The 27,850-nt window shown below is 43.4% G+C and overlaps 1 protein-coding gene across 5 annotated transcripts in view; it reads right to left on the bottom strand.

Annotated features, from left to right (window-relative positions):
* Positions 1-27,850, bottom strand: part of LOC147895933 (V-type proton ATPase subunit B 2) — a 56,725-nt gene that overhangs the window by 5,135 nt on the left and 23,740 nt on the right. For all 5 annotated transcript variants that reach the window (XM_087382308.1, XM_087382307.1, XM_087382309.1 and 2 more), the window contains 7 exons: positions 26,047-26,255; positions 25,796-25,924; positions 9,729-9,866; positions 9,465-9,615; positions 9,276-9,358; positions 9,089-9,136; positions 8,950-9,003 (listed from right to left, as the gene is read on the bottom strand). In XM_087382308.1, coding sequence (XP_087238434.1) covers positions 8,950-9,003; positions 9,089-9,136; positions 9,276-9,358; positions 9,465-9,615; positions 9,729-9,866; positions 25,796-25,924; positions 26,047-26,255 — 812 coding nt within the window. The remainder of the gene's footprint in view (positions 1-8,949; positions 9,004-9,088; positions 9,137-9,275; positions 9,359-9,464; positions 9,616-9,728; positions 9,867-25,795; positions 25,925-26,046; positions 26,256-27,850) is intronic.

The following is a 27,850-nucleotide window of genomic DNA, read 5'->3' as shown; positions in this document are numbered from 1 at the left end:
TAGCTCCTGGGGAGCATGCCAAGCAAAAGCCTAGCCATCCGAGCCGAATCCATTTGCTGACCGACTGCTGCTGCTAAGAGCTGATCCCTCACTAGGTTCATTTTTGTGATATAATCCTTTATTGTGTCCCTCTTCTCCCTATACATGTTGTAGAAATCAATCTCGAGGTCGAGGATTCTAGCTGTATTGTTGATTTCATATGTCCTTTAGAATGGTCTATTCTTGAAATGCCATGTCTGCCAGCTGAATATGCAAGAGGACGAGCCTGCAGCCATGCCAATAATTACAGCTAGGGCCACCACATCGCGCAGTACCCACTCTGACTGCATCGGTATCAGCTATTGTCACCACTACCCCGGCAGCATTCTTAAGTGCTGAGACCTTAGCTCCACTCCTTTCATAATCTCCCAAATCATCCTTACCCCAGATCTTCATCTTCCAAAGAGGTAATTTGGAACATCAAGCTTCCCCAACTCCCCAAAGCTTGGGATGGAGTCAAGCTTTTGGGAATCATCTTCTACGTCTGCAGGACATGTACCCTTGCAAGAAGGGGGGTGATCAAGATTCAGATAGTGACATTCTCGTCATGGCCAATAGACTACGAGATCTCCTTCCAAAGGTTCTTACCTTCAAGGGTCATGCACTAGTGAGACTTCCTTGGGGCTCAGACACCATGTTACAAAACAGAGATAGAGGTTGCTTGCTGCAGCCAACACTCACGCAGCGGAAGATTGTGTAAAACGATAACCAAAATCACACAATTATAATTCAAATCTCACTCCTTTCCGTAATGTGTAACAAGTGAATATAGATAGATGCAGACAGTTGATGAACCATGTAGAAACAATAAATATGTATCGCTCCAAAGATGGACAAAACCTTATACAAAGGTGTGCACTGTGTGTAGTAGATAAGATACTGCCTAGATGTGGACCACAGGTAACACAAAATGGTTCTCCTAGCTCCTCCTGGCAGCTTCAAAACTCTGTCACCCTCATGCTCTCAAAGAGCTTCAGTGGGCTGAGTAGATGCCCTCCAGACAGACCTCCTTGCTGCTTCCGTCTGCAACCTATGGTGGGGTACTGTTGATGTCCCATTCCTTGACCTTCTTGCTGCTCCTGTCTGCAGCCAATGGATGATGCACATGGCACCTTGAATGATCCTCACCCCGGAAGGTGATCTGCAGACTAGAGTGCTAAATCCTTGGGCCTCCCAGCTTCTCAGTATGCAGTCTATGCTGAGGCACCTCTGGATAACTCTTGGCCTCCCTGCTGCCCTCCAAGCAGGCTGTTGTGAGGCACAAAGAATGGATGAGAGAGCCCAAAGCTTGCACCCTTCATATAGGGCTGGAATGCCCTTAAAAAAAGCTGACCAGGTCTGCAGACTGGCCTGACCACACTGCTGACCCAGGTCTGATCCAGACCTGCCACCTGACTGCTATGTCGCAGCATCTGTTGGTCCAACCTGCTCTGCACTTCCCAACTTGCTCTTTGCTGTCGCTATCTGCGGGGCCTATATCATGGCCCTGGCAGCCCCATGTGTGCTGCCCTATGTGCACCCCTTGCAGGGCCTTCTGCTCCAGCCATTTCCAAAGCATCCCACAGCCTCACATATCTGCTCCAGCCACCCATATGTGCTGCTGCTGACCACAGGTCCTAGAGTGATCCACACACTCAGTACTTGCTGGTCCCATAGGGGGATGGGGTCTATGAGATTTAGAGCACCGAGACCCAGACCTGTACTGTTTGGAATTGTAATGGTACCTTATGTTCAGATCCAAGGAATTTTTTAGAATCTTAAACAAGACGAGATATAGGCCTTGATCGAAAAGGTCGATAGCCTCGAGACCACTAATGTGGCATTGATGGCAGAAAAGACGCATATTGACAAGACCCTGAATGAAATCAAGAAGCAAGGAGGGCGTACGCAAGAAGAATGGCGAACGGAGAAAGGGAAGAAGGATGAATGGGAAAAGAAGAAAGAGGCATGGGAAGATGACAAGGTCAACCTCAAGGACAAATTGCAGGCCATGGGGACAGAATTACAGCAATTGAGAGATATGCAGGGGGTACCAAAAGGTACGTGCAAAGCAATGGAAGAGATGAGAGCCGAGAATGAGATGCTTAAGGAGATGGTAGCGCTACAAACAACCATACAAGGGAAGCAGGATCCACGAACGAAGGGTTGGCTTTTCGACACACTAGTGTGACCGACTGTCATGTATGCAGCACCTTTCTGGGGATGCGATCTTCCGAGGACAAATTGGAGGAGTTTCGAGCGGCTACAGGTGGCGATGGGATCCAGGATGATCGGATATAAGCCCTCAGTTCCACATGAGATAGTACAGGCACAGTTCGCCATGACACCTCTCCAGGTTGATGCCATCTTTCATCCACAGGGTGTCGGACTTACCCCATTGGACACTCCCGAGCTTGGCCCTAGAGTCATCCAAACAACTCGCAGAGAGCGCGGCAGACACATGGTATGCACGCATATCTACATGGCTTGCCAGGCACAGTATCCAGATGGATAGGCTTCCCCCCTTTCAGTACAGCATGGATGCACCTCTTGAGTTGATCCCGCAAGATGAGATCAACCGTATTATACAGTTAGACCTCCAGCTTCACACATCCCGAACTTGGGGGGAGGACCAGGAACTCCCCACCAAGACCTAGTTCTATCGCAACCACTTCCTGCGAGTATCAAAGGAGGGATTCATTATCAGACCCCACTATCTTGAGGATAGAGGAGTATCTCATGCATTGAGGATTGCCATTGGTCAGATGCCGATTTCATCCCATTAACTAAGGAGAGCAGCGGGTATACCTAGAGAGCAGCGGATCTGCATGCTATGTACGCTGGGGGCGGTTGAGACAAAGAAGCATTTCCTTTGTATTTGCCCAGCCTACTATGAGATTCGAGGACGCTACCACTATCTCTACCTAGAGGGGAATGGCTTCGGTCCTTTGTCACGACTGATCCATTTCCATGACCAGGTCTGTATCGAACTCTACCTGATGGAGATGTGGCGACACAGGGAGGCCCTTCTACGACAGATGAGAGAGCAACAGGGGTTAGTCAGACCACTACAGGACATAGAGGGTGACCGGTGAAATCTTCCCTCGTAAAAGACAGCAAAGTCACTCTCTTTATCTCTCCCTCTCTCAACAGACACACTAGGGCCCATGACAATCATCGAGCTGGACCCCCCTGAAGGTTTTTATTCCTTGAGAGAAAACTAAGTACAAGAGTTTAGCGTGGAAGCTCTTCATACAAAATCCAAACGTGAATGAATCATTACATGAGCTCTTAGGCTCTCTTTCTTGGCAACAAGCCACTTGTCAAATTCTACATTACTTTCCTAATTACATGCCACTAAGGGCAACTCTGGAGCCTTCGAAGCACTTGGTCACGCGAACCGCCTCCTAGACTCTTGTTAGGCTCCCGTAGCGCTTAGGAAAATAACTCTTCCTAGTACCTGCAACAATTAATTAAAGCGCACCACCACGGCACCCATTAATTGTTAGCACTTTGCATGCAAATAACACATTGTGGACTAATTCTAGTCACGGTGGACGTCCCCACTAAGCACATGTGCACACATAACAAATTTAAAGATTTTTTTTTTTCTCTAGTTGACCGGAGTCAACACTCCTGATTATAATTAAGAGGCTTTGACCAAGGATCGAGGCGCCTTAATTATAGTCAAGTCTCTCCAACCGAAGTTGGCACATCTTGGTTAACCGTGGTTAACCCTCTTGGCGCATGCCATGTCTCGTTGACCGAAGTCAACTCTCTCTGACCGTAGTCAGCTCTGTGGTTCTCTGGGATAACTTTGCATACACTTTCTGTTTGTCTTTAAACTTGCGGAGCCTAGCTTTCTCGAACTTTAAAAGTACCCAATCCCCTTCCTTGAGATTTAACTGTCTCCTATGCTTATTTGCAGCTCTCTTATGCTTCTCTTGAGACCTTTCAATTGCTGTCTGGACTTGGCTATAAGCTGTCTAGAGGTCTCTCACAAACTGATCAGCTGTAAATATTTCGTCCTTGGTCCTCAGGATAGGTGGCAGAATCACCTTTCCATAGATGACCTCAAAGGGGGCTTTCCCTATAGAGTTGTGTACTGTATTATTGTAAGCAAACTCTACTAATGGTAGGTACTTTTCCCAGTCTGAACCTTGGTCACCCACAGGTCTTCGGGACAAGGCATCTGCCCTTTTGTTCTGAATTCCTGGGGTATGGACAATCTGAAAACGATACATTGACAGCATATTTGCCCATGTCATATGCTTCTCAGAAAGTTTTGTTTGAGTTAGAAAATATATCAGACTTTGGTGATCTGTTTTAACAGTAAAATCTGCACTCAAAAGATAGAGCTTCCATGTGTTCACAGCATGAACTATAGCCAACAATTCTTTTTCATAGATTCCCAAATATCTTTCAACATCACGCAATCTTCGGCTCTCGTACGCTACTACATGTCCATTCTGATGTAATGCAGCCCCAACACACTCTCCACAGGCATCGCAATCAACATCAAAAGGTTGATAAAGATCCACGACTACAAGAATAGGCTCTATAGTCAACTTCTCCTTGAGTGTATTGAATGCTTTCTTCTGTGATATTCCCCATGTGAAGGCTGCATTTTTCTTAGTAAGGTCATGTAGTGGAGTTGCTATATTAGCAAAATGCCTGATGAATCTCCTATAATAGGAGCAAAGTCCCAAAAAACTACGGACTTCATGCACAGTTTTCAGCTCAGGCCATTCTTGGATGGCTCGAATCTTTGCAAGATCCATCGGTATCCCATTCTTGGATATTATATGCCCCACATAATGGATCTCTTCCAAAAAGAATTCACTTTTCTTGCTATTGGCAAAAAGCTGATGATTTCGAAGTTCTTGAAATACCAAAGCAAGGTGTTCCCTGTGCTCTTCTTCTGTCTTTGAAAAGATTAGGATATCATTAAAGAAAGTACCATGAAATGCCTGTACTTTCGGAAGATGCGATCCATCATTCTATTGAATGTGGCTGGGGCATTTGTCAACCCAAAAGGCATCACTAAGTATTCATATAACCCGAATGTAGTGCGAAAAGCTGTCTTATGCACATCTTGTGGTTGTAACCTGACTTGATGATAGCCACTCTTTAAATCTATCCTGCTGAAAACTATTGCTCCTCTGAGCTGGCCAAGCACATCATCTATGTGTGGTATCGGAAATCTATTTTTGATGGTCATCTTATTCAATGTACAATAATCAATGCACATTCGAAAAGAACCATCTTTCTTCTGTACCAGAACTACTGGTGAGCAAAAAGGAGACGAGCTGGGCTGAATCAACCCTTTGAACAACAAGTCCTGCACCTGAGCTATAATCTCCTCTCTCTGAGTCGCATTGACTCTATAAGGTGGTCTATTCGGTGGCTCACTACCAGGCATTAACTCTATCCGATGATCTTCTGGTCTCTCTCGGGGTAACTCCCCTAGCAAAGCATCGGAAAAGAAATCTTTAAAGTTTACAAGAAACTGAAATTTATCTTTGTCTCCATCATTCATTTCAGCATGCATATCATTCTCTTTTTCTTTTACAAAAACCATGTACGCGGAAATTGCAGACTTTATTACTTTACCACATGTAACATCAAATACAATGGGGATAGTCTCCCCTTTATTCATGGCAACTAAACGTTGTTTCCCCCCCTATGGATAAAACTCAGCACCCTCTCAGGGTATTCTATTGTTACTTCCTTTCGACGGAACCACGGTGTACCAAGTACAACATCATGCTGCTTGAGAGGAGATGAAGAAGTCCTCCTGATCTACATAGCTCTGCACATGGACACGAAGCTTTCCAATCAAAGGAGTAGCTTGCACTGGAACATTTGATCAGCATCAAGAGCTCTGCCTAGCTCTTCAGTTTTTATCCCTAATCTCAGGGCTAAATCTTCAAATATGAAATTGTCTGTAGACCCTGGATCAAATAGGATTAATGCTTGTTGATCTCTTATCTTTCCCCACGATAGCAAAAGCTCTTTTTCCTTTGGGTCTGAGGTACTCCCCAAAACATCTAGGACTACTCCCACCATCGGCCTCGGTGGTACTTGTGGCTTTTTCTGCTCCTTAGAACCCGAGGGCTTCTCAGAGCACTGGGCAGCCATATGCCCCTCTTTCCCACACTTAAACCATTTCCCATCTCTGCGGAATTCAGCTATCTGTTCATGAGTGAATAGGGATTTGCCTCTATATGACTTTGAAAACTGAGTACCCCTTGGCTTCTGAGGCTGAAACCCTTTCTTTTCAACCTTGGGATACTCTTTTTTTTCTGATTTTGAAAAATCAGTTTTCTTTCTTTCAGCACATCATGCATGCAAGGATAGTACCGTGGATGGATCTTGTAACGTCACAAGACTAGCTACTGAAGCTAAATGCATAAGGTCTTGAATGTTCTTTGCCCCCAAAGCATTCACTACTGCCTGGATTCTTGGACTGAGACCTGCTCTGTACTTTCTCATTTGGGTTCCTTTGGAGATCTTTTTGAAAGGTGCAACCTGCAAATAAGCGTCCCAAAACTTTTGGTTGTACACATCCACTGTATCTCTTGCATCCATATGCAAACTGTCCCAATCTTGAAGAACATGATCTCTAAACTGTTTAGGCATAAACTGCTGATAGAAGGCTTTCTTGAACTCCTTCCACCTCTTTGGGGCTGACCCATCTGTGGTCTGTGCACTCCACCATGCACTAGCTGTTGCTGTCAAGTGCAAATCGACCATTCTTAACTTGGAGGATTCTGAAAACTTTTATGTAACCGAATGCAACATCAAATTGCCTAATGAATTGCAATGCTTTGTCTGTATGACCATATTGTCCATTATAGGTCATAAACTTGATAGATTTACCTCCCTCTTTGAATTCCTTGGTCTCTCTGGAAGACTTACTCTTCCTAGACTTCTTGTGTTTCCTTCTTTTCCTGGATGGTTAGATTGATGATGATGCCTCGATCTCTTCTTGCTATGAGACCATCCCCTATGAGATCTCTCTTTCTTTGGCTGTACACGAGAGTGTGCCTCTGGCATTGGCACATCATAAGTTGCATTAGGCATATTTTCTACTTGAAACAAATGCTGAGCTCTTGGATCCCTTCTGAGATTTTCCATCTCTTGCATATGAGTGCGTACCATCTACTCAAATTCTTGCTGGTTTTGCTGCGCACTTCTTTGTCTTGGATGTGCATCCCTATCTTGTGAATCCCACTGGATAGGTGATTGGGCCATTTTCTTACAACTCGTCTGAGATCTACAAGTTTCTCACACACAGTGTATGCAACTGATGCATGCAACCTTTGCTTTTCAAAGAGAAAAAATTACCTCAACAAGAGGTGTCTTGCATTCACAATCCATGCCAGTACCGGGCTGTCAACTCAAGGCATATACCTACAAAGTTGTCAAGGCATCAACAACTATATTGCCCCTTTTCTGGCTGCTGCAGAAAGCACTGAGTATGCATCTAATTCCCTTTTTCTGAGCACAAAGGCATGCATTCCTTTACTTGTGCAAATCTCTGATTTTTCTCTGATTTCTGCTTTTTCTGACAGTAAATACTCTCAGATAGGTGAAAACTGCTAGCAGAAACAGTCTCTGCAACTGTCCTTTTTGTTTTTTGGGACAGTAACTAGATGGGTAACCGGGTGGTTACTCTAACCAGACTGAGTGGTTCTGGTTAGGTTAGTCTGCAACTAGACTAACTGGACTGGTCATAGTCTGGTTACAGTGACCAGAGTAGTCTGGTTGAGTCAAGTTAGGCCAAGCTAACTAAACCAGAGTTAAACTAACTGTGTTGGGGTTAGCTTAACCTTAGGTCTGCCACCTCAGCCACCTGTCTAGCTGGCACTCCAGGTCAGCTGTCACATGTCCTGCCATGTCATCCACTGAGCTGACTGCCACATCATCTCACTCATGTGGTCGCCACGTCACCTGCCACGTGTCAAATTACACGTGTGCGCCACGTCAGCACCTACCAAGACTTCTGCCACGTGTCCTCCTGTGCCACATCAGCTTTGGCTGCCACGTCAGCCTAAGGTTCAAACCTTGGCTGGGAAAATATGCGCAAGCGTTAGGGTTTTTCCTATGTTGAAAAGATTGATATTTCCAGAATCTAAGGTTTCTATACTAACCCTAACAGGTAGAATCTGAGTTTCCTGTGTTTTAAGGAATAGAAACGAGGACCAAGACCATTTCTGTGGCTTTCTCCACATTGTACCGGCGGGCCATGGGCTGCCAATGGTTGCTTTCTTGGATGATCCTCAGTCATATGTATATCTGAGTCCCAGTTTGGAAAGGAAAATGATTGTAATAGTCATATATTTGAGTCTTTGTCTATAACTCTGGATTTCCCACAGAGGGTTTTGTCCAAAGATTTGTACTACCATCGTAGTAAGGCTAAGCATCATTTTTATTAAAAAAAGTACTACTGGGTTTACCCAATTGGGAGGAGCGCCCTCATTCTCACCCAGTCAGATGCTGGTGTACTTGTCTCTATCTCTTTTATCTTCTGTTGCTATGTGGATATATGTGGTGTGAATACATTTAAGGTATGTGTAACTATTAAAGTTCTAACATTCTAAGTTTATTGAGTTTTCGACTGGAAATCACGCTTCGGTGTAAGCACGACTCTGACAGCAGCCAACTTGTTATAAGATTTGGGTTTGCAGATGTAGCATTACCAAGTTGTATTCTTGCTACTATGCTAAGGTATTATTAGATACCCGAAATGGAGACAGATTTTGAACGAAGCATAATACTTTGATTTTCCTTGCATCATGGTACTGACGGAAAACTTCATACTATGTACTGGTCTCCATGGAAGTTCCCAATTATGCAATGATTGTTTATGAAGAACATTTATTAGACAATCTATGTCATCTGCTTACTAAGTTAAGAATAACCTACCTGATTAGAAACATCAGAATGGTCTTTTCTTGTCATCCCCTCGCCGATAGCACTCTGTGACAATCAAATGCATCGCATTAAAAACTTTATTCTGGCTTCTTTTGCAAATGCTATCAATTCAAAAGTCTGGAAAAAATACCTTCATCAATCGGGAAAGTGAAGGAAGGACATTGATCGGTGGATAAATCTGTAAAAATATTGCAGTTAGGTGACATGATTAGTTATTGATTCACACTCTTGGAGGTTTTTTTCATACTTAATAGAAGTCTTTTTCACTGGAAAAAAAAGTAACTTTTTTAATTCTCACAAGGGAGTTATCTTCACACCTGTCGATTATGAAGTTGTCTATCAATGTAAATTTGACCCTCTGTAATGTATCCAGTAAGATCTGGAATTGGATGAGTAATATCTGCAAGCAAAGACTTCCTCTGTCAATTAAATATCCCCCCCCCCCCAAAAAAAAGGCAAGCAGAAAATTCATGGAAAAAACATCAGAGGTTTCCGAAAGTTTTCACCATCATTTGGCATAGTCAAAATGGGGATTTGAGTAATGGATCCCTTCCGCCCCTCAATTCTTCCTGCACGCTCATATATTGTCGCCAAGTCCGTGTACATGTATCCTGGGTATCCACGACGTCCAGGCACTTCTTCACGTGCTGCAGACACCTGAGAGCACAAGAGACAAACAAACGACTCATCATAATTTCAACCATAAAGTGCACTAAACAGCACCAATACATTGAAATGAAGGGTGGGAAAATTGAGTGTTTCAGATATACCTCTCGCAGTGCATCAGCGTAAGAACTCATATCAGTCAGAATAACCAGCACATGTTTTCCACACTCATAAGCTAGATATTCAGCAGTAGTAAGAGCAATCCGAGGGGTAATGATGCGCTCAATTGTTGGATCATTGGCCTGAATAACAAGTATGCACCAAATCAGCACCCTTAAAAAGGTGGCTTTTAAGACATAAATCACCTAAGCAATATCAGTGCACTGTGCACCTTGAACAAATTAGCAACCTAAAACACAGAGAAGTCAAAATTCAGAAACATTAAAAAAGAAGTCCGTGCAGCTTCAACAGCTCTGCAGATGAAATATTACGAAACCCAGCAATAAAGATTTTATTAGAACCTTTGGATATTTAAATGACCCTTATATGGAAATAGGGTTTTTTTTTGGGGGGGGTGGCAACCGGGAAAGGGGGGGGGAGGCGGGGGCATCTCGATTCTCATCCACTAAGGAAAGGATTCTTGTAGGAATATATTTATGTAGTAAATAGGACTACAAGGACACCAGTCAGCTGCTGACCTTCATCTAAATGAGTTATACACAAGAAACTTTAGTCGTCAACTCCACCATCACAGTATGAACTAAATGCCAAGGGAGCATTAGAGTGCAGCGATGTAGAATTGAATATAATACTATTTATTATATAATTCATCATCAAACTGCTTCAGCTTGCATACGAAACTTGCAGCAAGTAACAGTAGGGAGCTACTTTAAAATCCCATTTCATTGTGAGAGGGGAAAAAAGGTGAAAGCAGATCACATCATCTAAATTGGACCCTGATCCGAGTCTTATGTCATGTAGAGTATTGCCTTGATTATTTATCACGTAACTTCAGTAACTGGTTTTGGGAAAAAATACATCACATCAGGGACCAGCATATGATCAAGCCTCATATCAAGAGAGAACGCAAAAGGCGTTTTCTTTATAGAATTCAAAAGCCTCTCATCCACTATGGAAAGGATTCTTGTAGGAATATATTTATGTGATAAATGGGACTAATAGGACACCAGTCAGCTGCTGACCTTCTTCATCTAAATGAGTTACACACAAGAAACTTCAGTCGTCAACTCAAGGGAGCATTAGAGTGCAGCAATGTAAAATTGAATATATACAATTCATTATCAAATTGCTTTCAGCTTGCATACGAAACTTGCAGCAAGACACAGTAAGGACCTACTTTCAAATCCCATTACATTGTGAGGGGGGGAAAATGGTGAAAGAAGATCACATCATGTAAATTGGGCCCTGATCGGAGTCTTATGTCATGTGGAGTATTGCCCTGATTATTTATCACCTAATTTACTTTTGGGGGGAAATGCATTACATCAGGGACCAGCATATGATCAAGCCTCATATCAAGAGAGAACAGAAAGCTAAGAGTAGCCAAAAGGTGGGGGGGAGGGGGGGGGAACGCGGGGATTTGTTTTGCTCCTTCTAAAGAATTCACAATCCTTTCATCCACTGAGGACAAGACCCTGTACAAATGAGTTTAGCAGCAAATAGGAATTCAGTGTATTACTAAGACCCCAATACGAGAATGTTTAATCCTTCGATGACCAGCTTCATATAATTCACACAAGAAACTTTAGAATGCAAAGGGGAGGATTGCAGTGCAACTATGTAGAGTCCAACAAGATAAGTAAAGAAAAAAAGAGTCCCAAAGTAATTGAATATTATCCTATTCCTTATCAAATACTTTTGCACTTTGCATCTGAAACTCACAGCCGGGACAGAAAATAGTGAGGACTTACTGGCACATAAGCTTGCAGCCAGTGAATGGTATTTTTGTCACAGATTTGGTTGCAGCATGTCCCGAATGTCAATATATCTTCAAGAAGGAAGGGGTACTTGTTAGACTGCTTGATTGGATCTTGGTTAGTAGTATTTAAGGGTTATGGCAGAGACGAGTTGCTCAATGGTGCTCAGCTGCAGTCAATATGGCATGTGTATTCAGGCTGTGTGTCAACATATGCACTTAGGTTGCACAAGGCTGAGAGACCAAACTGAAAGGACTTAGACTATAGCTAGAGCCATGTACAAGACATGAAAATGAAGCTCAAGGCTGAGCAGTGAGCCTATATTCACAACAGTGTCTCAAGAGATAGCCTAGCTAGGGTACTCAAGGCTCCAAGGGGTCCCCAATCCTGAGGGGAGATACATGCACAATTACCACATCTTCCAGTAACACTTAGCCAAAGCTTTGAAAAGGAGTGTATCATTTAGCATAACTGTGTGCTTCTAGATCCTGATGCAACTTCAGAAACTATGCAGAAAACAATGTAAAACTATTACTCCAGTTTGAGATAGCTGTTGGGAGTAGGATCACATAGAGAAAAATGCTGCTGCGGGAATAGTTGCTGTAGGAGAGCTACTGTAGAAGGAATTTCTGCAGAGAAAGGGGCTGAATGAGAGGCTGTTGTAGAAGGGCTGCTGCTACTGCAGAGATGTTGTTTGTAGGGGTAGCTTCTGCTACAGAGGACAAGAGATGATGCTGCTACAGAGGAGCAAAAAGAGCTGCTTGTAAAGGCTGTTGCAGGAGGAGCAGTTGCAAAAGAGCTGCTGCAGATGGAGCTGCAGGAGAGGCTGCTGCTGGACTGTGTACAAAAGGAGCTGCAGAGGCAGAAGGAGAGGCTGCAAGGCAGTATGCACGAGCAAGAAGAGGGGGGGGGGGGGGGGGGGGGGGAAGTTTCTTTTATAGATTTGGGGGCAGCTTCAAAAACATGCGAGAGAGTGCCCAATTAGGCATGGGGGCTGGCTCCCTTGAAAATTGGTGGGCTGCATAAGGGCTGGAGTTCCTATATTGACACGTGGTGGGCTGCATGGGGTTTGGAGTTCCCAGTGGTGCCATGGTTCATGCATGGCACTCCGCATGTTCCCACAGGCTGCCATGTGTCCATACCACATGTCAAAACTGCCGCCTCAGCATGCCACGTCAACATGCCACATGTCATGCTGAATTTTGGAGTACAGTTATTTTAACCACTCTTTATTTGTGTGTCTAAAACTTCAGTTTGGGTGACCAAAATACTCCGATTTGACTTAAATTCTCACCCTTAGCTTTCTGAATAGTTAGCTCTATTCAAAGGGCTAGTCTAGGGGCTAGTTTGAGTTTGGTAACTTTGGTTGGCCTTCTCACATAACCTATCAGACCTATTAGTTTGTCGTCTTTTGTATCTCTTGGACTCTTTAGTTTCTAACAGCATTATCTCTGGCACACAAGGTCCTCAATTGGGCCGTTCCAAATGTCCTCTCACCAACTGCGTATTCACACAAAACAAGTAAAGGGCATCCCACATGAGGGATGGATCTGCACCTTATGCGACATGCAGAAGATTCTTGGCCCACCCCGATTAGTAACATGTGGCAACCTTCCTACCCGAGGTTCGACAACATAGAGATCGACTTCTTCAACATGCACCTAAGTAGGCTGCCAAGGTTGAGCATCAGCAACATCCTGTCACTGACTTCCTCTCTTGTACAAAGGTTCAGACACCTTGGCAAATAGCTGACCCATTAGTTCCCTTGCAGAGATCCACCATGACTGATGGCTCTCATGGCGACAGTTATGTAGGCCATGTTTGCCCTCCCGCAAAGACATCATGGTGTACTTACCTATCTGTTTATCTCATCTCATACATCAGCCTTGCGAGTGGATGACCGATTTAATGGCTCTGTCCCTTAGCTTTTACTATATTTGATTTTCTTAAGTCTCATAGACCTTCGGTCTTTCGAAGACTTTAATAATGATGACAGCAAAGGCAACTTGAAAAATCTTTTGTAAGAGCCAGCTACAAAGCTAGGAAGCTACCTAAAAGAAGTTTTGGAATACCCAAACAAGGTACTTGGGCTAGCACACAACAAGTACTAACTATGTAGCAGTCTCTAGTATTCTATTTCACCAAATGTCTCAGCTCCATGGGTTTTGTACACACTTGCAGATTCAGCTATTCCCAAGCCATTTCTGGTCATTTTCATTATCATTGCAGATTGTGTCTGCCAAAAAGAAGCTCAGCTTCTAGTCTCGACGACTAAAAAAACTCTTTCCAAAGCTACAAGACAGTCCTACGATTGTTTTCGGATTCCATTTTAATTTATCTTTTTTGTTTCTAACCTGTCTGTACATAGGCGACCATGTTTCAAACCTATCCGTACATGTCAGTGCGGATGTCTGTACATTTTGTACAACTGTACAGATTCGACATTTTTTGTCAAAATTCAATCCGTACTACTCGCACACTGCTGTCCGTATAAGTTTTGACACATGGCGATCTATGCAGCGCACGTGGAAATCCGTACAATCAAGATCCTTTACCAGTTCACAGTTCCAGCAACTTTTGCAGCGGTTGGGTTTGTTTCTAGCTCACATTGGCTTGGAATTTTTTGCATTTGCAGTAAAATCGGAGCTTTTTGAGTTTTTTGGCTGCACATTGCAATAAGCATTGTTTGATTGCATACGAATTTCGGGCTTTTATTCGATTTTCCCTCTTTTTGGCTCAACCTCCCATTTGCCCTCTTTTTGGTGCAATTTCCCTCCAAAAATTGGAGCTTTTCCCACACTAGCGGTGCTCCCATTGCCTTGCATTGGCATTGGTGCATTGAGGACTCTACTTTCACGTAGCAATTTTGTGCAGTATTTTGCAGTTGGCTCAATGGTTGAGCAGCCTACTTGGTATTAATCGATTTTAGAGCTTTTGCTGTAATTTTTGGGTTTGCACTTTCAGATTTGCAGTCCGCTTTTGAGCAGCCAGCTCATTGCAGTGATAGCCTTGAGACTTTGACATTTGCAGGGCACTTTTTTTTTTTTGGATTTTCATTTGCAATGGCAAACCATGAGTGATTTGAAATGTTTGCAGCTGAGGATAAGCTTGATGGTACCAACTATCCCATTTGGTCGTACTTGTGGTATCCAAGAATTTCAAGGGTATTGTATCTGATCCAATAATAGACCTACCTCTCCAGCACCAGCATCTGCCACCCCTGCAGCCACTACCACTATCACTTCTAGTTCATCTACCACTGCTCCCACAGTGCCTTCTATACCCAAACAGATTCGTTGGGATAAGAGAGATGCACAGGCACATGCAATGATTGCTATGAAGAGCAAAAGGCAAGTTACACCTCACATTCGATCTTGCAAGACAACTAAGGCTACATGGGACACTTTGGCCAAACTCTATCAGATTCGAAATGAGGCTAGGGTTGCCTATTCATGCTAGCAGATGGGATGGTGTTAAGATGAATGAAGGGTACAGCATGGATGTCTATCTCACACAGGTCAAGGATTTTAGAGAGCATCTCATTAATGTTGATGAGATTGTCCCAAACTCACGGGTTTTCTGACTCATACCAAGGATTTGCTACGACATTGAGGCTAGTAGCCATGGGTAATCCCAACCATCATTCTTTTGATTGGCTTGTTTTTCTACTCCTGCAAGAGTCCTGCAGGACGAGCAAAGTCATCAAAATAGGACTCCTACTCATGCAGATTAGGCCTTTGTGTTATTTTTGCCAGATAAACTCAGAAATACAGATAACTGAACAAGTAAAACCCCTTCCTGGGATGTAAGATGCACAAATAAAATCTGCCAAAGAAAATCTGCATGACCAAATATGAGGTATAATGAACCTCTTGACAAAAAGAGAAATTACTGAAAGAGCTTGTGCATCTCTACAGTCCCTTCTTTTCTGCTCTGTTGTGGGAGCTCCTGGAGCGGCTGCTCCAATCACCTGTGCTGTATTTGTACCTCTACCCCTGCCTCCAGCTGTAGGAGTGACAGGTATAGGCGTTGTATCTGGTCTTTCTTTGGCCATGCGCTTCTTGCACTAATGACACATGCCAACCAAAAGTACAAGGTCCTGCAAAATGTACGAAAATCCGTACGTACGATGTACAGTGTACGGAATGCTGAAACCTGTACGATTGTACGGACGATTTGCAAGTGCCACATGTGCGACGCAGTTGTACAGTCGAATGTACGGAATGAGATCAGGTACGTAAGGTTTGTACGACGCGGACAGATCGTACGGATGTACAGACGAATTAATACCTGCGGTATGGTGCAATACGGCACATGGCAGCTGGCAGTATGGATACTGATAGCGACGATGTACGGACATTGTACGGGCTAGTGCAGATGTACAGAGTGCTAGCAGGCTAGTTGATGGTACAGACACTGTACGAAATGTACGGAAGCATATGCAGATGTACAAATAGCGAGAGCTCTGTGAGCTTGTACGGCTGTACGACAGTACGGACGAAAGGTACGGCTCAGATATGGGCTGTACAGAATGAGTCCATACGACTTGTATGGACGGGAGCTTGCGGGAGCAGGGAGCTTACGGGCTAGGAAGCAAAGACACCAAATGTTAGAAAAGAGAGTGTGAGAGCAAGAGACCTGAATGTAGTGCTTGCAATAGAAGAAGTGACTAATACAAGAAGTGGGATGGGTTTTGTCTAAGTGACAAAACCTTATCCTTCACTAACCGTAGTTAGTGAATTAACTGTGGTTAGGGGGAAAAACCTCTAAATGAGGGGAAAGTGCACCTAACCTACTTATTACATTACATTGGTCACTGCTGAATTATAATAATAATTCTAACACTTTGCCACCGATCACAAGGGAAGAGACAAGGGGGCAAAATTATCAACAAGCCCAAACATTCATCTAGCACCTCGTCATCTTCTTCTCCTCCTAGCGGGAAGAAGCAGCGTTGTAATTATGTAGGAAGTACAGCCATGACATCACTGAATGTCGGAAGCGCATTGCTTTGGAAAAGGAAAAACAGCAGCAAGCTCTTGCAATTACACATGCTCATGTGCCCAAGATCATTCTCTTGAGGCAGCAATGATGGCTCAAGATGACTGCATTTGTTATGGCCTGCCACTAAAAACACCGCAGTCAAATACCAAGCTGACTTAGGATCTGAAATTGATAAAACTAAAGGCTAAAGCATGCATCTCCGGATTGTGCAAATCTCTATTTCAGGCCTTGACTGATGCTCTGCACAGGGGCATTGTCATTTGTGCAAACAATGCAGCTTATCCCGTGAAAGGAATTGGTCAGATCCAAGTCACATCAGTGTCAGTTGATACGGTGACACTTGTGGATGTTAACTGGCACAATAACTATATTGTACTCATTGGGACACTTGACAGCAAGCTGTATCACCTTGCTACCTTTGAAAAACGGGTTGCTATAGAAGCTAATGCCATTGTTGAATCAGTGATTTCCAATACTCACTTATGGCATGAGAGATTGCGGCATCTAAACTTTAACAATTTGGTGAAAATGCATTCAAATGACATGGTGGTAGATCTCTCTCCCATGCAAGCAATTACAAAACATGTATGTGAGGGCTGCTTATTGGGGAAAATGCATTGGTTCCAAAAGATGGGACCATGGGTGCATCTTCCATAGTTACTCGGAAATGGGAACGTTTCAAGAAGAGAAAACCAAGGGAAAAGGAATGGGAATGACACGTCATCACATCACATGGAATATACCAAAGTATGAAAAGGAAACCACTTTTAGCATATCTAAACTTTGCATTTCATGTTAAACTTTTGAAAACAAACAAAAATCCATAGAAAACTGAAAAGTACATTAGTGAAGATGTTTGCAATGTGAATAATGCCATAGAAGGCTAGAATACTATAGATCGAAGAGCATATGATATGGAAATACAAGAAAAGGAGGCCATGCCTCGGGCATACTTGAAGGCCTCAAGAGTTAATACAAAATAGGAAAAACTGACTCGAGTGTCAAGTACATGATATATAGATTAAGAGACTAATGGTCTAAAGGTGGCATAGTCATAGAGGCCTCTCCCTCATTCTATTGAGCCTCATGATCATGTTCATGGGCCCCATCATCATCTTCATGCTTAGGTGCATCAGTGTCCGACTCTAAGTCCTCATCAGGCTGAAATCCAATATATGGTTCAGGAGTGCACTTCGCTATAAACTTGTTAAAGCAAATGCAAGTTTGCATTAACAAATACAAGATCAATTGCCCTTTGAGGCACGTAATTAGAGGTAGTCTAGGATTTGGACAAGTGGCATGTTGCCAAGAAAGAATGAGCTTGTGAGTTCTCTATAAAAAGATGTACGTACGTTTTGTAACTCAGCTTGGAGCTGAAGCTTGTAAACACTTTTTCTGATCAAATAAAAATCCTTTGGGGGTTCCAGCCCGACATGTTGTCTTGGGCCCTCGTACCGTGTATGAGAGAGAGAGAGAGAGGGAGATTTTGACTTCTCAGCAATAGCTTTGCTCAGCCAGCAAGAAAAAGAATTCAACGGTGCTGGTTTAATTGGACTGATGTTTCTTTGGTTGCAATGGCTTGAAGGCTGCCTTGTGCTTAGCTTCACAAATCGAAGTAGCAGTTGTAGGTAACATTCTTGCTGAGCCAAGAAATGAATGAAGGGCTAAGCATGAAACAATTGCCATTGTGAGACTACCTACCCAATCACTGTCCATGAATGCATGCAAATCTCACTATAGAACAATCCCAAATGCTGCAATGAAACACCCGCTTCATTGCTTGCCAATGCTGTGTGCTGGGCTTGTGCATTTACCTGATTAACTGGGAAACGGCATACTGCAAATCAGGTTGGGTATGACATAAGTAAATGAGGCAGCCCATAACATGCTGATAAAGAGTGGCATCAAATGGGGCACTCCCATCTTTGGAAGAGAAATGGGCGCAAGTTCCACTGGAGTAGAAACTGGCTTACAATCCTCAAATTAGAAGCGTTGCAAGAGCTGTCCAATACATTTGAATTGACTCATCATTATGCCCCTCTCAACATTAGCAAATTGGATGCCCAAATAGTAGTGCAATTCTACATTGCAAATGATTTCTGCAAATTTGCCTTCAAATCTGCAATTTTCTGTGTGTCGGGTTTAGTGATAAGCATGTCATCCACATAAAGAATTAAAATCACGAGTTCTGATTCACTCTTCCGAACACTTAGAGTGGCCTCTGTAGGGCTGTCTTGAAACCCAAGGCATAGCAAAATGTCTTGGCATACCACGCCCGTGGTGCCTGCTTCAAACTATAGAGAGCCTTTTTCAGCTGGCCTACTTGAGTTTTAGAACCTATAACCTCAAATCCTAAAGCCTGTGACATAGACCACTTCCAATAAATCCCCATGAAGGAAAGTGGTTTTAATGTCCAACTAGTGGACCTCCCAATGCTTGTGAGATGCAAGAGCAATAACACTCCGAATGGTCGTAATGCCTGGAGTGGGAGCGGATGTCTCCTCAAAGTCAATGCCATGTTGTTGGGCATAGCCTTTCGTAACAAGGCAAGCTTTGCAGTGGTCAACAATGCCATCAGATTTGCGCTCCAATCTATAGATCCAATTAGTGCCTATGTCATGCTTGCTTGTTGGCAAATCACACAACTCCCATGTGCCATTTGCATGAATGGAATCAAGTTTGGCTCTCATGGAATCCATCCATTCTTTGCTATCAAATGCATCCTTACAACAGAGAGGTTCCTCACTACAAGCAGTAGCAATCAAAGCAACGTGAAGCAAATTGCCATGCATTTGTTTTTGTGCACCGCTGGTGTGATCAATCAAGGGCTTAGCTTGCTTGTTGTCTCGTAGAGCAACCTTGGAACTCTTTTCTGCTGTCTAATGACAGCTTGCTCCTCATCAACGGCCTGATCAATTGCATGATCATTAAGTGCCTGCAAATCAGGCTGAACATTGGCGAGGAGGCTGCAAATTGCTAGAAGCATCTGGAGGTGTACCCTACAAAGTGTCATTTGAATCTGTGAAGGGCTATATGGGAATCAAATACAACAGAGTCTTCTACTGATGGCTGTTTTTTAATAGTCCAGCCAAGGTAAAGCTGCATGCGGTGGTCTCTCGAAGACAACCTTGAATTCTAGGCGACGACAGGTGGCTAGTGCACTGAGGCGATGCTCAAAATGATAGATTGCATCTCATTATTACGCCAAAAACCACTGTGGTGGTCTCTCTAAGCCAACCTATGATTTACATGGGTTGCGGGCAAAGAGGAAGAGTGCAGCGAGACAGAGGCCGGAAGCATACGAAACAAAGTCATGGGCAACAAGCGTAGCATGGGAGAAGGGTCCGTACTGGGGGGCCACGTGCAAGCAGACCTGCGCACAAAGGACAAGCCAATGGACGGAAGAGGTGCAGCGCTCTAAAGATGCCGCACGATGAGGGCACACTTTGACCAAGGCCGGCACGACAATCACGAGACCCTAAACCTTGAAGGGTGATAGCAAATTCCGACAGAAGGGTGGTAGCAAACTCCAGCAGAAGCAAACAGCAACGCAACGCTGCCTGCAGATTGTCCTCTTGTTTTTATTTTGAGCGAGAAAAGTTTTTGGAGCCCTGCAATCTTTGAATTCTGGAGTCTTTGAGGTAAGGGCTTTCTCTTAATTTTGGGTCTTTGGATGAGGAACGGGGTGTCCTAAGGAGGTGACTCCCCCCCTTGCGAATAGACCCTTAAAACCCTTAAACCGTGGGAAAAAGAGGACCCCCATTCTCCCCAACAGAAAGTCAGATCGGAATAAGATTTTAAGGAGGTGATCCACCCATCAAGTACCCCCTATAACGGTATCTAGAGCACCAATCCGCTCAAAAGCAAGTAGCCCAAACAGAGTGTACCAGTTTACAGCATAAAAACAAGGAAGAAAGGCTAAAAGAAAAGAAAGAAGAGATCATTTGAAGAGGTTTTTCGACACATACGAAGCGGGAATCGGATAAGTACCACCAACTCTACAATACTTGACTTTTGCTATAAAATAAAACCCTTTTCTGAAACTACAGCAAGTCATTTTCTCTCTCGTATTACTAAAAGGAAAGAATGGAAGGAGAAGGGATATTTAATAATGAACTTGTCCTTTTTCCTCCACTACCAGAAGGAGATAGGGAGAGAAAACCATCACCTCCTCCTGAAGAGGATAATGTAGATGAGAGTTACACACATATTAAGTATGATAACCAACGTATAGAATTATCTTCATCTCTCCTTCAAGAATCTCTTGATAGAGAGTTTTCCTTCAGAAATGAAGGGAGAAACGAGTCCATCCAAGAGCAAGGCGCTGAGTTTATGTCTTTAACTCAAAATCCCGTACACATGGGATATAATCCAAGTGCAAGAGGGAGAGAGGAGTCTCCTGTTGATAAGCTGGTTTCTCAACTTAGCCATATGATTGAGCAGTCCATTATGACAAAATTAGGGACTAAGAGGCTGAATTTTGGGGATGACGATTTAATTACCCCCTCGAAGAGAGCCAAATTTCAACCTCGAGAGAGAATAGAGTTCCCAAAGTATGATGAAGCAAGAGAGGCGGGTAAAATCCTCAATTGGATTCACCATTTTGAGCTATATTTTGCCCATCAAGATAAGACCAACCACGAGAAGCTTGCTCTTGCCACACTGCATCTACAGAAGGATGCTTTGATGTGGTGGTCCTTATTACAAACTGGAGAAGAGCCTATTCTTCAATGGTCCAAATTTGTAGAGCAGCTTAAGGCCACTTTCATGCCTCCGAGGCATGAAGAAGAATTGACCTTCCGTTGGGAAAGGTTCAAGCAATTCGATAACGAGAGCAACGCTGAATTTACTGCTAGTTTCTAGAAACTCTCTTTAGAGTTACTTGAGAAGAGCGAGGATGATAGAAGGAAAAAGTATTTGGCAGCCCTAACCCCAAAAGTGAGGTATGAGGTTGAAATGTTCAACCCAACCACCTTGAAAGACCTCACTAAATTGGCGACGATTGCTGAGAGGAAATTGAATCCTCATAAACCGTTCAACAAAGGAAACGAGAAAGCTATTGTACAAAATGTTAACAGCCAATCACGTCCTAGTTGGATCCCCTTTCCTTCCATGACTGACGATGAGAAGAAAAAGCTAATTAAGGAGGGTAAATGTTTCGGATGTAAGAAACATAAGACAGGGCATCCGCCAAAATTTCAAAAACGAATTGTGTAAAAGGGAAAGACAAAGCATCCAAGCAAGGAGGGTGAGGCTTCTACCTCCTCATCCCAAGACTCTATGGTCAACATAGAACCAAGAGTAAATGCTATCCATTCAGCCAACAATGGTGTATGGATTGAAGGCCTATAGTTCTATAGACTAAGTAGTTCTCCATCGCAAAATCAACTATGGCCAAGGTCTACCTAGTTCAATAACACATTTGGGGTGAGAGAACATCTTTTGAATACTGACCAGTTTGTTGAGAATATGTTTCAGCTTATTGAGCAAGTTACTAAAAAGAGATTTCAGTAGCTTGATACTTAGAAGAGAGTTTTGAGTATGAAGAGATATTGAAGAGGCACTGCAGTGGTACTTCTGCATTTTGAATATTCAGCATCAAGAGGAACCAGAACTTGAAGATGAGATTTAAGTTCCGATTCAGAAGAGATCGTATGCTACCAAGAGAAGACTATTTGCAGATTATGAAGAGGAGATGCAAATTAGTATAAAGAGATTTCAGTAGCTTGATACTTAGAAGAGAGTTTTGAGTATGAAGAGATATTGAAGAGGCACTGCAGTGGTACTTCTGCATTTTGAATATTCAGCATCAAGAGGAACCAGAACTTGAAGATGAGATTTAAGTTCCGATTCAGAAGAGATCGTATGCTACCAAGAGAAGACTATTTGCACATTATGAAGAGGAGATGCAAATGGAAAAGTAAGAGGAAAGTGTACACAAGAGAAAGAGACAAGAGAGGATCCAGAAGAGGACTTCTACCCATTTAAGCAAGAGGGAGTGTCATGACAAGAGAAATCACTAATCCGTGATTAGTAGACATTAAAACATTATTATATATTATGCACCAATGGTGTAACATGTATATGTATTTATGATGGACACCGACCAATTTGTTATGGCGGTGGATCATCTTAGTAGATAGGACTAGTCAAGCTGGAGCCACTCCTTCAAACGGCATTGAATTTGAGCATGAGACACTTATTCTATTAATAAAAATGTGCACACACGTGTCTAGGTCCTAGGGGCAATAGGAAGGACGGGGTGCATTAAGGTGCATTGAATGGTAGATGCATGGGTCATAGGCTAAGGGTAGGTGTAAATGGGAAGATGGAACTTGAGTGATCTCAAGGGAAATTAATGAAAGGGTATCACCCTTCATTGTGAATCTCACGTAGCATTGTCTATTCACCTTGCATTCATTCGCCATCTCTCACACACTTTGCATGTAGGTCGAAATAGAAACAAGTACTCTCACGAGGGCACTCTTCCCCATTGGAGGGCCAATTGGCATTCAAATTCTGCATGCATTGCATCCATTTGCATTCACGAGAAGTCAGCTTGTGTGTGTACTCTGAGCGTTAGCTCTGAGCACATGATGCTATTTTGTTCACTAGCTTAGCACTTTAGCATTCAACAAGGACCTTAGTGATCCCTTTGCTTGTATGAGTTACGTTTGGTTTGTACTTTGTCTCATAGGCCCGCAAGGCCTCCCGCACACGTCAATACATATTTCTTTCTTTCATTCTCGTTTCAACCTAGCTCCCTCTCGTTTCAACCAAGTCGCCTCTCCACCTCCTAGCTGGGCACGCTCAGGCCATGGGGTTAGTGCAGCTATGGAGGACCTCCAAGCCCTCAAATGCTAAACTCTGTTTAGTTCACAGCCAAAATCTCCAACGAGCTCCATAGCATGCCGTTTGGACTTCAACCACTCGAACCAACCCACATGGAAGATAGCCGCCTAGGAGTAGTGCAGGGACGCAAGAGAAGCACAGCTTAGAAAGCAACCAGGCCTAGAACGCTTCTTAACGAACTTCATGCTCGAGAACTGGAAGAGAGTGGTTTGAACAAAACAGCACCGCCACTTCAGAGGCCAAGTATTTATAGGAGAATGTATGCAACCAGGACACAATTCACTTCAGCTCTAGAACGAGCAGCTTGATCTTTTTCTTTCATTAATGGAACTGGACGTTGATCATCCGACAGAAATACACAGTCTACACTTCTTTTGACATAAATATATCGCCGGCAGGAATACACAAGAGTAAGAGCCACCATCATCTGCAACTCAAATGGAGAGATAACTGATCCCATCTAGATTCATCAACTTATCTTTGGGAGAGGTCCGGCTAGGCTTTATGGGTAGCAAGAAGATGAAGTCATTTGCCCACGCGGTGGCTTCCCCTTCATCACCTTGTACTAGATTAAACACAACACAACAACACATTGAAGACCTCGAACACTTTCAGTCTCATAGGCCCTTTGGTCTTCAGGACTTCTAATAAATTCTCTCTCCAAGTGTGCTTGTAAGCACACTTCGATGCACTAAGAGAGTTCTGCAGACGCTCGAAAATGTAGGCCATTATAGATAAGACAAAAGTAATGGTGATTGGGACACATAATAAATAAGCTGATGTCACCTTTGAAGGAGAGCCCATGGAAACAGTCAACACAAATAATTATCTAAGATTGGAGTTCACAGACAACTACACAAAGAACGTGGAAAGGGGGATTTTGGGAGGATAAAAACTTTTCTATAGCTTCCAAAATAAATGCAGGAAGGCACATCTGCTTGAAAAGAGAAACTCTATACACCATGCTTGTGCTGACACTAAACCTTTATAGATGCCCAGCTTGGGCACCCGGACTCTCTAGGATCTACTGAGAAAGAATAGAAACTTTACATAAGCATTGCCATCTCTCTCTAGCTCTCCCGCTCCAGTGCTTCTTCTCCGTCCATCTCTCCCTAGCTCTCCCGCTTTGTCCATCTCTCCCGCTCCCGTGCTGCTTCTCCGCTTGCACCTCCCGTTCCTGCCTAGCACCTAGCACTTAGCCTTTCCTGCTCCTGTCTCCTTCCGTCTGCTGTTGCAACAGCAGCACAGTACAGCAGTACACCAGCAAGAGGCGGCGCCCAGGACTAGGTCCCGGCAGCAGCGGTGTGAGCAGCAGCAGGCCGTCTCAAATCTAGGTCGCACAGGAGGCGGTAGCTCTATCTTCAGCCCCTGGGCTCAGTCTGGCGTGTTAGAGACAGCAAGAGGGCCTCCAGCTATTCACAGGCCAACATGGAGTTCCCAGAGGTGAAGACCTTCATTGCAACCCCTATCAGTAAACCCTCCTACTCCGACATCGCAGCAACACCCAGCCCATACACATTGCATTAGACTCACAGGAGCAGATATATTTTCTACAGCAGGAAGGGAGCTCAGACTTATCATTGCAGCTCTCGGGAAGAAAGTGAAGGAGATGGAGAACAATGGCAAGCAAGACATCATATAGGAAGTATACACAGGGAAGCAGCACCTGCACCACAGTTGGTAACCAAAGTCCAAGACATGATCACCAATGAGGTCAAATTGATCAAAGAGGAAATCTCAGCAACAATGGACAACAAAATCAACAAAAGTGAAGTATACAGAGATGGAAAAGCACTAGTCTTAAACTGATGTAACACAGGCTGACTACCTAGTACAATGTATAATAACTTTTATGCCCCGAAAGACGAACAAATACAAGGGAAAAGAAAAGCCCAAAGACAAGGGAAAGGGAAAGGTGCCAGGGACCAGTTCATCAACACCAAGTTAGCAGGAATCAGGAGGACAGCACCACCACATACTGTGATGGCTCCACCTCATTGTTACAGTGTTTTTGTCAATTTTCAGGTCATATAAGAGTGTGTCACTTCATCTTCAGTGGGGAAAAGTCTCAGTACAAACCTTGTTGCCAAGCAAATGTAATTAACGTTAACACAAACAGTTGACAAGTGGGTATACAGTAGAAAACTTGGCAACATAGTTCTGTAAATTCAATGCAAAAACCCAATTAACAATGCAAGCACCAGAACGAAAGCACACTCAGAAGATCTCTAATGCAAAAAAAAAGGCCACATTAGACTTCAAAATAATCATGCACCCCAGCCACAATCCACAGAACCATTAAGCATTGGAAATGTTGACTATTTGTTTAACATAAAAGACCAGCCGCAATCACATTTTGCATGATAAAAAGAAAGAAACATGATCAAGATTCAAATTCATTCAAAAACATTTGGGCGATAAAAGAGCAACAGCATTACCAGATTTAAGAACAATGTGACTCTTTCCATAGAACCATTCTCTTCAAAATCCCTCTTGAAAAACTGTGCAGTTTCCATGTTCACACCCATTGCCGCAAAAACTATAGCAAAGTTGTCATCTTGAACACCCTGAGAAGCAAGGAAAGGAGAAAATACAACAAATGAACGAAAAAAGAACTCCAAAGAAAAGATCCTGATTCGAAAGAAAGGTCACCCAGATTTGACGGTATAAGAGCTTTTCTTATCCTTACCTCCAATAAGTTTTCAGATTGTTCCCGTCGTTTTACAAGACCTGCCTGACGACAAATTTGGGCTGCAATCTCATTATGCGGTAAACCTGCTGCAGAGAAAAGAGGTATTTTCTGACCTCGAGCAATGGAATTCATCACATCAATTGTTGAGATGCCAGTTTGGATCATTTCTTCAGGATATGTTCTCTCACTTGGATTTATCGAGCTGCCTGTACACACCATGCTCAAGAAGGTTAAGAGGTTCACAAGTCCGTCTACAGAAAAACATCTAGGGATTCCCACAGACTTGCAACAAGATGTGTACAGACAAAAGGCCACCAAATTATGAGATACGAATGCTCCACCCTCTTATGTACTAGGTCAGTCCATAAATGCTCAACACATTAGGTGTCCAAATAAGAACACAATCTAGTGAGAATGTTAGAATTATTGATATATTCTAGGCAGTGACCAATGTAATGACAATAAGTGGGTTAGGGGCACTTTTCCCTCATTTAGAGGTTTTTCCCCCTAACCACAGTTAGTTCACTAACTACGCTTAGTGAAGGATAAGGTTTGCCACTTAGACAAAACCTTATTCCCCCTTTGTATTTCGGTTCACTCTTCTATTGCATATTTGACGTTCAGCTCTCACACTCTCTTGCTTCCCGCTCTCTCTCTCTCTCTCTCTCTCGCTCTCTCTCTCTCTCCATTTCCATCATATGGTATCAGAGCAGCTAGAACTCCCAGACCTGCTCTCACCCACAAGCTTTAGCCCAAGTGTGAGAAGCTCGCTACCAGCGCATCTTTCCATACAACCATAGTTGGTTGTTCTATACATCTTTCGTACCAGATCTGACGTCCATACCAACATCTGCCGTACAGCTACGTCACCTATTCGTACACGCTGCTAACCATACTGTGCATATCTGCCGTACCTGTGTCAGTTGCATATATGCCGTACCTGTAGGCAATCCGTACAGCACAAACCTTCGTACCTGCAAGCAGCGCTTTACGGTGACAGTACAATTGCCACATGTGCAGCTCACTTTCTACGTCCGTACAATGTACGGTGTACCTACACCTTACCTGCGCACATGTGACCGTACAACCATATGGTGTACAATGTATGTACACATCTCCCTACAGTAGTCCGTACAACTAGTACGTGACTGCTTCGTTTGCAGGTGTTGTGGTGCAAAAGGCTCTCTGTGTAGGTTATTTTAATTGCACGTACATTTTGCAAGGAAGCATTGATTCGCTGTGGATTCAAGCAAGTGCATTTTGGGATTGTGGGTGTCATTTGCAGACACTGGCAGTAGAATTTGGTTCTTTTGCAGATAAATTGCAAATTGGGGCTTTCAGTCAATTTGCCCCTTTAGAGTTGCGATTTCTTGCAAAAATTTAGGGCTTTTTGCTTTACACTGCAATTTCTTGCATTTTTGGGTTTTCAGGCAATTTACCCTCTTTTGGATGCAATTTCCCTGAAGAAATTGGGGCTTTTGGCTTTCTGATGCAATTTGGCAATGTACAAGCATTTTGGGATTGTTGCAGGCAATTTTGGACTCATTTTGAGTGACATTGGAGAGCATTTGCGAATAATTGAAGTGCATTTTGAGCCTTTGATAGGCTGTGACAGTATTTGTCACTGTGGGCAGATTTTTCTTTGCAGACTTTACTTGTGCATTTTACATCCCAGGAAGGGATTTTACTTGATCAGTTTGCTGTATTTTTTGAGATTATCTGGTGAAAACGGCTCAGAACAACCTGTTCGGAGTACTCACACAGGAGGATAAGTTGGATGGCACCAACTACTCCTTGTGGA

The sequence above is a fragment of the Dipteris shenzhenensis genome, chromosome 12 (genome assembly GCF_047967505.1).
Source record: "Dipteris shenzhenensis isolate YYH24624 ecotype China chromosome 12, Dip_SZ_1.0, whole genome shotgun sequence".
Taxonomy (NCBI): Eukaryota; Viridiplantae; Streptophyta; class Polypodiopsida; order Gleicheniales; family Dipteridaceae; genus Dipteris; species Dipteris shenzhenensis.
Note: the sequence above shows the minus strand (reverse complement) of the source record. Positions and strands in the feature narration are given on the sequence as shown.